Source organism: Pteropus vampyrus, unplaced genomic scaffold (assembly GCF_000151845.1).
Source record: "Pteropus vampyrus isolate Shadow unplaced genomic scaffold, Pvam_2.0 Scaffold54, whole genome shotgun sequence".
NCBI classification, from domain to species: domain Eukaryota; kingdom Metazoa; phylum Chordata; class Mammalia; order Chiroptera; family Pteropodidae; genus Pteropus; species Pteropus vampyrus.
The window spans coordinates 4,560,460-4,572,693 of NW_011888835.1; the positions used below are offsets into that span (position 1 = coordinate 4,560,460).

Here is a 12,234-nt window from a genome sequence, read left to right on the forward strand (position 1 = left end):
AAATACAGCAGGTTACCTTGTGGAGAAAAACCGTATGTTCTAAACAAACTAAGCCCATGGTCTAAACTTTTGTATCCATCTATTCTTTTGAACTGAGGGGATCCCTTTAGTTATAACGTGCCAAGTGAGATTAGTGACCAAGAGGAGTCTTAAAAAACAAATCCACACTGGTTCATCACATACAAGAAAGAAAATACCTGGCTAAAATAAAATTACTACATAAGCACTGAGGACATTGGTTTTTAAAAACGTATATATATTTGGACAAAATGAACCTAAATTGCAAACAAAAGGACTACTTTCGAAAGGAGTATGTGAACATCTAAAGGACAAAAAAATCAGAGAGGGTGTGCATGTGTATGTACAGGCAGGGCTGGCCAAAAACATTGTGCCACCATCTGTCACTTTTCTTGCTGACTTCACACCAAGCCGAATCACAGCTCACATTTCTAGGTCTAAATCTGAAACATGGTCAATGAGAGGAGACTGATGTAACGGGGGCACCATTTTCCTTTCACTGCCCTGGAGATTAGATTTCTCCTCATCTGCCTAGGATTTCATGATACCTTCTAAATTTAGGCGACCAAAATTTATGGGTTTCTGAACAAATGGGCCAATGGCCAGCCCAGTACTGCTTTAGACTCATAATGTGTAAACCCTTCCAAATTCTAGACAGCTTTGACCTCTTTCTTTACAAATACAATAATTATGGTCTGGTGATACTTCTCTTGGGTCGTTTCCACCGTGCACATTCACCGAGATGGTTCTGGCTTACTAGGTTCTAGAACATGATGACTACGTGCCATCTTCCATTTTTTTTTTTTTTTTTTTCTCACTGACCATCTGTCTCATTTTGAAAATCTTGGTAACCTACTCATTAAAAGAAAGAATAATAAAAGAAGGGAATTTCATGTTGGATAAGGCAGGCTCTATGAAGTATTTTTTTTTAATAGGTCTTCATAAGACATTACAAGCTATTGAATTCCCATCAAGAAAACCTATTTCTATTTAATTGTGCTAAGTGCTAAGGTTTTACTCTTTAGGTTTTCCATTTTTTTCCGCTTGTGCATTGTTCCTATGCAGGCCCCTCTGGATATGCGTTGTGAAGTCATATTTGTCCGTGCAAAGATGCTGGCATATGCTGCACTGGAAAGGCCCACTGTCACCATGGCAACTCATATGCAAAGCATACATCACTTCATCCAGAAAGACAATGCCACAGTGCACACATTTTGTTGAAAGTTCATCTTGAGTACTTCTATCAACTTTCTCTGTTTTTACTACATTCAAGGGACCTTCATTTTTTACATTTGACGGTGCCTTCGTTTTCTCCTTGGAGGCACCGTTTGCAGTTGGCCCAGGTCTGGAATGCTTGATCGCCAAATCTAGAGGAATGTCATTGTCTGATCCAACAGCTGAAAAATGAGGAGGCAGATTGAAGGTGGGATAAGGCACATAGTTTTGGCAAGGATTTGGTAGGCCAGGCACGTGACTCAAGTAGTGCGGGTTCCCAGGAACGGAGAGCTTGTATTTACTCCAGAACCGCAGCCAATCAGCTTCACTCTGGAAGTCATTATGTACAAACGGAAGTCCGAAAAGGGGGTACTGGTACTTTTCAATAGGGCTGCCTGGTGGTGAATAATTTGGGTGTTTCGCAGGTCTCATGTACTTTTCTATGGGACTGCCTCTCTCAGAACTTCCTTTCCCTTCAGACACGGATGAACTATTTCCTGGGTCTCCAGTACTTTCCTGAGGGCTTTTTATCTGAATGTGCAAAGGTTGCATCCTTTTGTGAATATCCAGAGTTTGGCTGACCAGGACTGGCTGCTGAGCAGAATGGCTTTTAGTCAATGAACCCTGAGCTTCATATTTGCTCAGGCTCGGGAGCGGAATTTCTCTCTGGTGACTTTCGGTTAAATGGTCTTCTGACCTCCTCTCTAACGGGCTTCCATTGACCTGCTCCTCACTGCCACCTCTCTGCTGTTTGTTGAGCTGCTCGGCCTGAAGTGCCTCTGGGTTAAGGCGCTTTCTTGTTCTTCTCCTAATAATCTGCTCACCGTTGTTTTGTTTGATGATGTTTAAAGGCCTGGGAGTCTGCAGAGAACGCACACACAACACATAAAAGGAAAACATTAAAAATACATAGAAATGCGTTAACAATTCCTCACAAATAGAAACCATGCTTAAGTTCAAAGCACGGATAGGCTTTACGTTATAGATCTGCTAAATCTCCTCTTTTTTTGCCCTAAGCAGGACCAGAGGAAGAAACCAAAGCGTACTCTTGTAGCCTAATTAAATTATGCCCATCTTTGTAGGGAGGACCGGAAACTTTAACTTACTTACAAACAGCTTTTCCAAATTAAATAAGAAATTTTGGAAATGCATCGTTTAGTGATAAAACCGCGTAGAAAGTTACGTAAAGAAATGTGATTTTTCTGAAATTTCTCAACTTTTGAGTCATGTGCTAAGATGTCAACATAGTAATATGGGAAATAGAGTTTGATGATAACTGTAGAAAATTTACCCATTGCTACAGACTGAACTGTGTCTCCGCCACCGCCTCTGTCCCACTGCATATGGTGAATCTCTAACCCACAATGTAGGTGTATCTGGACAGAGAACAGTCTTTGGGAGGTAAACAGGTTAAATGAGGATGCAGTAAGAAGCCAGGAAGACGGCTCTCACTGGGACCCAACCAAGCTGGCCCTCTGACCTCAACCTCTTGGCCTCCAGACTGTGGGAAAATAAATTTCTGTTGTTTAAGCCACCTAGTCTATGGGATTTTGTTACAGCAGCCCAAACTGACTAATACATACATTCTTCTAAATAACTGCAAATGTGAATATAAAATATAAAATATCAAGGCACACACACACACAAAATCAAACTGACCAAATGAATCCTGAGGAAAGATATCAGGTAAACAAGGCCTTGTTGATGAGTTTTTGTTTGTTTGTTTTTTACCTTTCACCTTTATTTCTCGTCCTTTAATAATATTTTATACTCAGTAGGGAAGATTTAACTTGTTAACAGGTGAAGTATTTTTCTGTTGAAAATCTTAACTCATTTGAGTGTTGGTTGAAATAGCCGATCTGTCATTCTAACTTTGTACTCTGTACTTAAATTGAATGCTGACTTTTCCTCAGCTTAAGTATCTTATTCAGCTTAAGTATTATAGTTGGTATTTATGTATATGTTCAATTGGTGTTTATATTTTATAACTAAAATCCACAGATGAGACTATAATAAAAAGTCTACTTGTAAGAGCTCTAACTTTCATTTATAAAATTGAAAGAATAAGTTTAATAAATTGACGTATATTTACAGATTAAAAATTTAGAAGAATCTTTAAATGGGCTGAGATCTGATTTTTCTAAAAGATTACTGAAATCAGGAACTAATCGCCATGTAAAATGTAATATATACAATATGTAATTTGTGAGTTATTCCTAGAAAGAATGTATCTCAAAGCAAGAGAGTACCTTTATATTTTAAACACTATCCAAATATAAATCCTTTTTGGAATGTTTCTAGTGTCACAAAGGTATTTTGAAGGAAAGAAAGATAACGCACTTGTTATTGACAGTTCAATTAATGGTTTCAGAATGACAATGACACACCCCATGGATATGCCGTGTTCATTTATTTTGTTCAGAATGTTGAAGTGCATAACGAACTCATACTCACATTATAAAAATATGCAGTAATCTCTATCTTAGAAAGAAACCTGAGATCTGCGTTAATACCTTTTTTAAATTCCCTAACTTTTGTGGCAGTCTTTGACATGAAATGTGAGCATAACCTTTACGTAGTTAAATTCCCAATTTATTAAAAACTCAAAACTGGAAAACATCTTGTCTCTGGAGAAATGAATATTTAAAAACTTATAAGAAAAAAGTTTAGTTTGATACAGTTGTTAAATTATCATAAGCTGGAAGAGCGATAGTTTAATTAATTCCTGGCCTATGATTGGCCAGAGTTCAGTTAAAATCATTAATGTCAGTACTCATTAAATGGAAGCTTATTGCTGTGCTTAAGTGGTGAAGGTTAAAAAAGAGTAAGGTGTGTGAGGCTGGTGGGGAAAATCTACTAGCTACATGCTAATAACTAAGGTTTTTACAGTTTATCATCAATTAGTATTGTTGGCAGCATCCATTTTTCAAAGAGTGCTTCCAATGGTCCATTTATGAGGACAGTGTGTCTAAAATTGTATTCCCTGTATCTGTAATCTACTCATTGGCTGTGCTAAGAGCTATGGTAAAATACTAAACAAAATGAAAAAGTAAGAGGAAACAGACTTCTATTTACTAAGTGGGGTATTTCTATTTTTAAAGGCAGCCCTTGTCAGCAGATAAACTTTCTAAACTAAAAAGATATCCTTTAGGAAGTCAAATGCATGTACAGATGGGGAAATTTATAAGATTAAATTTTAGTATAGGATTCTGAGTAAAATTTGATAAGAAATTACTGGAAATACCCTTGTGAGCCACAGAGAGAAGCCAGCCGGAGACCTTAAAACACAAAGCACCTGTGCAATTTACTCTGATCTGTGCTATTGGGGCACTTAGTTACTTCAACTAAATACGCACTGAAAGCACTGCAGAGATCCACCTGGCATTTTCGGGTCCTAGTTCTGAACTGGTCTTCTCACTGTGCCCAAACTCCAGCCTCCAAAGCAGCTAAGATGACACTTGCAAATTCCAAAGGCAAACTGGAAAATAAGCATTCCTTCCCTGTTCTATATTTTATGCTGAACATGGGAGAGCCCTCTTTTTAAAAATGAAACAACTTTTTATGTATTTTTGAACTTTTAAGAAGGTGTCTCCTTTCTACCTAAATTAAGTTCACCAAATTCTGATAACTTCGTTCAACTATCTGTTATGTGAAGTTCACAGAAATCAATCATTATCCTCTTTTATACCACAAGAAGCATAATGCATTACGAATGATCTCAAAGGTATCTCCCCACAACATCTAAGGCCATTTCGCCATAAATCACACGTGCACTCAAAGTGACAGTATTCTCTACTCTGGGGGGCCAGGCACTGCAAACTAGGGAATGGTACTTATCACACCACGAACCAGGCTGCTTTATAAAGCTTTTTGTGAAACAGCCTAACAAGTTCTTACCGAGTGAAGCTTCTGGTAGAGGCCACACGCGTTGCATACATATCCACCATTTGCATTCTTTCGCCAGAGAGAGGTCTTCGTGGTCAAGCAATTGGCACAAAAGACACCCGAGCCTCTACGCCTCTGAAACAGGAAAAACATAAGGTCAGAGGGGAGTCACATGACCACTGGAGTTAGACCAAATCAACCCAGGAGTTTTGTCTTCAGACTAGCAACAATGACAGTATAAAACCACACTGCCCATAATGAGGTCAGGTTCAATTGTGTTTAATAGGCACCACTGATTTTCATTATAATTAACCCTACAGTGATGGATGAGGTGTGTGCAACACCAAAGGCTTTTCACAGAAACAACTTTAACTTTTTGAACTTTGGGTTTTGTGCCTTTAATGATGGCTCCTAAATGCTGAACCCTAAAATATACCTTTTAAAAGTGTCAAAACAAAAGTCAAAAGACAGAACATGGCAATATGTTTAATATACGTTGGAAAAAGAGGAACCCGTGGCACCTGAGCTTTAAAATACCATCAAGCTTGGAATAAGTGCAGGATGTAAACCATTTAAAATTACCTGATTTGTGCCTTTTTATATGTCATTCATGTAACATATGTTTAAGAGAATATAAGACATTCGATTCAGGTCTTTGGTTTGCAATTGCAAAATCCGAAAGGGAACACTCTGTATTTCCTGAAGCTGAAAGAACCAGAAGAAACTTCAGCCAACTAGAAGTGTAGTTTACTAATGAGAACCCTTACGAGGTGCCTGCTCAAGCCATACAACACAATCCCATCAATGGCTATTTCATTATTTTATTTGACTCAGGCTTGGAAATCACAAGCATTTCCGAATACAAATTGACGTTAGTGGGCGGAATTCTGTAAATCACCAGATTCAAAAATAATCTAAGAATACTTAAAAGTAGATAATTAGTATGGCTTGTTCCATTCTTGCTATCAAGTAATGATTCCATTAAACTTCTCACTGAAACAAAAGTCGGGCTGTGTTTGTAGGCACAAATACTAACAGGCAGGAAATGGAATTCTCTTGCAAGAAAAAAAAAAAAAAAGACAGCCTGAATTGCAACCCGACTCTCGTTTCTCTAGGAAGCAAAGCCTTTAATGATAAAATATGCATGTTAGATAAGGAGTGGAAAAAGTCTTGCTGGAACCCAATTTTATTATAAATTTAAAATTACAAACACTGAAAGTCGAAATTTTGGGGATTCATAAAATTTAGGCAATTTATTTAACTTGACTCCATACTGTAGACCAGTGGTATCCTTGCCAAGAAAATACAATGGTTATAATTGTACTCTGATACATTTCAAATGGAAAGCTTTCTGCAGACATAATTTTGGCTTCAAGACTGGAACACTTTCTTGGCATTGAAAGGGCATTTGATTCATCGGGTGTTTCACAATGTATCACTAAAAAGACCTGGTGAGCAGCCAGTTCCCTATAGGGTAATTTTTCCATCCAGATGCAAGTGCTATCAGAGGCCCTCGTCAGCTAAACTAATTATGATCTTGCAATTGCTGATGCCTGCTCACTCTAACATTTGACATCCTCCATTAATCATCAATACAAGGAAAATGAATGAAACGTAAAGAAATGAGGGCTGGTAAGCTGCACAGCCATAAAAATCTGAAATGAGAGCAATAATTTAACAAGATTGGGGAATGTTTTTAGCGAGCACCAAGTCAGGCTAACAATTGCCCTTTTCAACCAAGAACACGATTTCATTAGTGTAGCAGGTTGTGCTACTTTAGGTGATGTAATAAAAGCTAGATTTTTCACAAAGATAATCTCTGGCTCCCCTTTTTCTTCCTCCCCCCAAGTCAAGACCAGGAATGTGCTGTACGTTTCTAAATCTCACTAAGAGCAAGAGCAAACACTGGGTGTTAGTCCACAAGTCCCAGTGGGGACCTACCGCAAAAGTAGAGGCTGCTGCCTCCTGAAAAATCAATGAACTATTAGAGGCTGTGTTTATCAAACACTCTGGGGCCCCCTTTATCCGAAGTAAGTTGGGGAACCTAGTTAGGTTATAATTGTGAAATTTCCCTGGGGCCATGCTGTCTTTTCCCTAGATTTAAATAACACGTTTGGCAAATAAACACCAACTTGATTCACATAAAGGCAATGTAAATGTCCATTTGGAAACTAACCCACATATGTGGCAGAGGATCAAATCTGAATGTGTAACCATTCACTCCAGCCTGCTTTTCTTTCCTTCTGCCCTGGGTGCTTGATACGGCTTGCCAAAGTGGGTGTAATCCTGGTTTCAGAGAGTTTCAATCCTTGCACAATTTTGTGCTTAATTCTCTTGCAAAGAAAATGCCCTTCATTAGTTAGAAGGAAAATCCTGAAATTACAGCACTGGTTTCCACAGGCGTATCTTGCTTAAGTTAAGCAGCACTTCCGCTCCCATAAAGGCTGCTCCAATATATTTTAGGTAAAGAGTGTCTTTTTTAAAATATAGCAGGAGTACTCTGGATTCACTCCCTTGGAGTCAGTGTGGCATGGAGTTAATAATCAGATTTAGGATTCAGACTACCTGTATTCAAACTATGTTTCCATCTTTTGCTGGGTGCAACTCTGGGCGTTACTTCATTTCTCGCTGTTTAAATGTCTCCCCATCTTTAAAGCTCGAGCTGCTGTTGAGTATTCATGTGGGTTAATAGATGCAGTTGAAACAGTGCCAGAGACACAGTAAATGCTCAACAAGTTAGCTATTTGTTAAGGAGATTCAATTATATTTCTTTTGTAAGAGAAAAGTATTTTCTTAGTTTTGTTTTAATCTCCTTAATCTACTTATAAAATATTTTAGATGTGCTTAAAACATAAGAGTTGGATATTATCAAATGCATTTTATATGTGTCAATCTTATCAAATATGAGAATGGAAAGTTGAGTCAGAGTGAAATACCTAGGTGTTCACACCTAGAATTCAAGAGGAGCGTGCTTGTGTAGGGGTAGAGAGTGGGAGGTAGGTGAGAAATATTTCACCCATTAAGTTACCTCCCATCTAAACAAATTTATCACTTTGGTAAGCACTGCAGAACCTCATTTTTGGTGCACTTGGAATTTCTGCAAGCAGCAGAGCAGGTGAGAGAAATACTGTCCCCAGCTGTGGGACCACAGAATCATAGAACTGTGCCTCATCTCTCTCTTAACTGCAACAGACTTGAGAGCCCCGACTTAATCTCACTTTGTATAACGCAACCTGACTGAACATTGCAAGGCATTTCATTTGAAGTTATCAACATCCTTAGCCCAGTCGAGTGTAGAGAAGCAGTCTGTTGCCAAGGGGAGGCAGAATAGAAGTTTCCCCTGCCCCACTTTTTAAAAACAAGCTTGGCCTTGTTAAAGAGAAAGAACAGCACTAAAGACCTTATTTCATTCATTGTTTATCATGCATGACACAGTTTTAAAATATTTTGTCATTCTCCTTTACGCTATGTTTGTAAAAGACAGAAATCATGTCCCCTAAGAGTCATCAAATATTCTAAGTAATAAGCACCTAGGACAGTGCTCTGTCTTGAACAGCTAAACATTAATAAAGTTGAAGATAATCTCTGCAGCTATTATTTTTATCATTAGTAGTCACTCCTACTTTTGGAGGATTTTTTTTTTTTGTCTTTTCTTTTTAAAATAGCCCTTTTAAATGTCTCCCATTCAGATTGACAAATTTATCCCAGGCAGAGATGGCTAATGATGCAGAAAATAAAATCAAGAGAATTAATTTTCCAATTCTACATTCCACACACTTCTTTTTGAGAAATGGCTGAAGCCAGGTACTTGTTAGGTCCTAAGAATACACGGTCAGGTAGAACAAAATTCCAGCTCTCCTTTATGTACGACATGATGGTCATACATTGCTGATGATTCTACTTGTGCATGCGTATGTTTAAATACGATTAAGATTGTTTTTCCTTTTCCTACATGCTGTTTTAAGGAGTTACCAACACTTCGTACGTCCATGACCTTGTAGAGGAGAGAGAAGAATCGAGTCATCTGAATAAAGACGCTTCTGGGAGAGAAAATGATAAGAATACGTAGCTGGCAGATAATATCAGCAGCACACCTGAGAGGCATATTTCGCACCTTTCTTACTCTCCTCTCAGTCTGAGGGAAAGCAGCACTCTTACAGATCCAAAGCCACACACAGCCATAGCATCCTCTGTCTCTGGCCTTCTCTAACTAACGTGTGGGATCTTCTTCTACATGGGGTCAACAAGGGGCAAGAGTAAAGGAAAGGAAGGCTGGCCGAAAACCCAAATCTACATGAAAGTTCTCCTCAACTGAAAATTTCTACAGAGAAAATTCCAGAAACGACAATTCAAGAAACGGACTTTTTTTTTTTTTTTTTTTTAAACTTCAAGCGTTAGTAGTTTGCCTAGTAACTTTTAGGTCGAATTTGTGTTGCCTCCATATTATTTCTGTTGGCTGGTAATTTCCTGTGTGAAAGGGAAGGATGGCAGTAGGAACAGTTAACTGCAAAGAATTTTGAGGCCAGTCCAGTGATTGGCCAAGCAAGTGCTTTTCAGTGATAATTTCTGAGAGTTCTTTGGATCACTTATTTCAAATGTATTATAACCACAATACTGATTTTTACAACAACAATTAGGTGAATTTGGACAATCATCTATGCCAGGATTTGAAATGGAAAATGGACACACCCATCTTTTAATATAAATATACTTTAAATCCAACATATTTTTTTTTTTCCTGCTGTGGAGTATCACAAGAAGTATAATGACTAAAAAAATCTTTAGTCATTAGGTTCACAGCTAACTACTATATTGTATCACTATCATTGAGATTTTTCTCAAAGCTTCCAATTCAAGTTTTGCTTTTAGGAGGCTTAAATTAGTTATATATCACTCTGTGTTGAGCTTTGGTACATGTGCTAGTAAACTTAGGTGTAATTTTAGCAAAAAAAAAATAAATAAACAAATTGGTTCAACTGGTTTATTGTTTTTTGTATTATTTGAAGATTAGCTAAAAACAAACACTTTAACTTTTTCAAATTTCGTTGTTAACAAAGAACTGATTTCATTTGATTAATAAATAGTAAATTTGATTGAATTATTCATTCAAGTGGCTTAACATTTAAACACATGAATATTCACCAAGATATTAAAAGTCTCCATTGGTGAAGGGATTTGTGCAGAAATTATTCTTTATAATAATTTTCTATGAGTAAGAACCATATTGAAACCACGTAATTATATAACAAGCCTTGATGGGCAGAGTATTTACTCACATTTTTTTATGGTTTTATATCTTAGCCATTTTAAATCGAATCAATTTGAAATTTGATATATGTGCTGTAAGTCTGGATGTACCTCAAATATTTTAACTATTTAGATAATTTGTTTATTCGATTATACCAAGAATCTTTTGTGAATTTCACTTTAGAGAAATGCACAGATGGCTATGATAGAGACTTCAGGAACCATTTTGCAATAATAAAATTTCAATGGTAACTTTAATTCAGTTCAGTTCAGGGAATAGTTATTGAATGTCCACCATGTGCCTGGCACTGAGCTAGAAGTTGGGGTTATAGTGATGTATATGACAGGCAAAGACTGTTCTCTCAGAGTTTCCAGTATTATCTGCTAAAAACACACTAAGTATAGAGGTAATATGACACAAACCGATTGTTCTCAAAGAATGACAGTTTGATCCATGTAAATTATATGGAAACTTTTATGAAGAAACCAAAGTATTTCCCATGAATAAATCTCATTTAAAGGATGAAAGTTATCTAATAATCAGATGGCGTACTCTCTGTGCTCCTTCATAAATATGTGTAATAATCTCCTATCAATAATATTTCCCTACTATCAAAAAAGTTGATGAGTTAAATAATGTGTTCATTACTATCATATATATATGTATATAATATCATATAGATAGTAGCATTCAATAATTGTTGAACAAATGGTGACTATTACTTTAGTTGTTATTACTATTTAGTTGTTACCACTAAGAGATACAGAAGGTCATATCCCCACCCCCTCCCAGTTCTACCCAAATACAGAATTAATCAGTTATTGACTACACATCAGTAGACCCTAAAGAATACATAGCATGCAAACTGAAACTACTTGAAAATAGATGGTGGTTTGCAATGAACACCTATAAATTAACAGCCAAAATTTTATCAGACAACAGGCTGGCCAATATTTTAGCAAAAACAGGGAAAGAATTCTGCCAATAGAAAGTGATAGTTACCAAGACCTTGGCTGACTTTTGTTCTAAATAAAATTGTGAACAATCAGGTGAAATGGGCTGTATGGCAAGTACCTGCCTGCCTGAAAACAGCCCTCTTTGCCCTCAGATTTCCTGCCAGAAAACTGAAGAGATTCTACAAGGTTCAGCCAAGTACCCATCTTATAATCACCTATCTCAGAGTTTGGAAACAAAACCTGTTTACCCTGCTTATTAAATTCACTTCCTCAACACATCAGCAATGATAATGGAGACCAGTGTAAACAAAGCTGACATCCCTGGCTAGGAGCAATGGAACCATCTCTTCCAGGACGTGAGGCAATACACACTCCAGCATCATACATTGTACCCAGGCACGAATGTGTCTAAAACTTACTCCACTGACGCGTCACCACACGAGAGGTGCCCAGTACATCAGGAAATGTTCGTGTGCTGAACGCATTAGTTTCATTTCTTCTGAGACGCAATTAATGTCTCTTAGAGTGGGATACCAGGAAATCAAGATTTATCAACGTATATCCCACACTTTAAATTATTTATATGGATTCCTAAAATCTACATAACTTAGAAATTTATCACACAGAAAAAAAACCCATTACACAGGTCTAAAGTACTCCATCTCCATTTTTTTGACTTACCTAATATATTTGGTAATAAGCAAACCAAACATACAATGCCATATACAAATTCTGTAACAGACCAGGACCAGAAAAACCCAGATCTTTGGAGTTTTAATCCACGCTGTTTCTGTAATGTTCTGCCTTTACAGTGATATGTATTTGGTCTGCTAAAAATATGGTTGAAAATTTATGTTTGCACTGTCTTTTGTCATTCCATGTGAAAGTCATTATTGACAAAAGAACTACTCC

General features: G+C 37.2%; 1 protein-coding gene across 1 annotated transcript in view; it reads right to left on the reverse strand.

Annotated features, from left to right (window-relative positions):
* Positions 1-235: 235 nt before the first annotated feature.
* The window catches only part of TRPS1 (transcriptional repressor GATA binding 1), a 189,414-nt gene continuing 177,415 nt past the window's right edge, over positions 236-12,234 (reverse strand). The window contains exons 5-6 of the mRNA XM_011360364.2: positions 5,131-5,253; positions 236-2,094 (exon numbers count right to left, since the gene is read on the reverse strand). Of these exons, the coding sequence (XP_011358666.1) occupies positions 1,033-2,094; positions 5,131-5,253 (1,185 nt within the window). The 3' untranslated portion in view covers positions 236-1,032. The remainder of the gene's footprint in view (positions 2,095-5,130; positions 5,254-12,234) is intronic.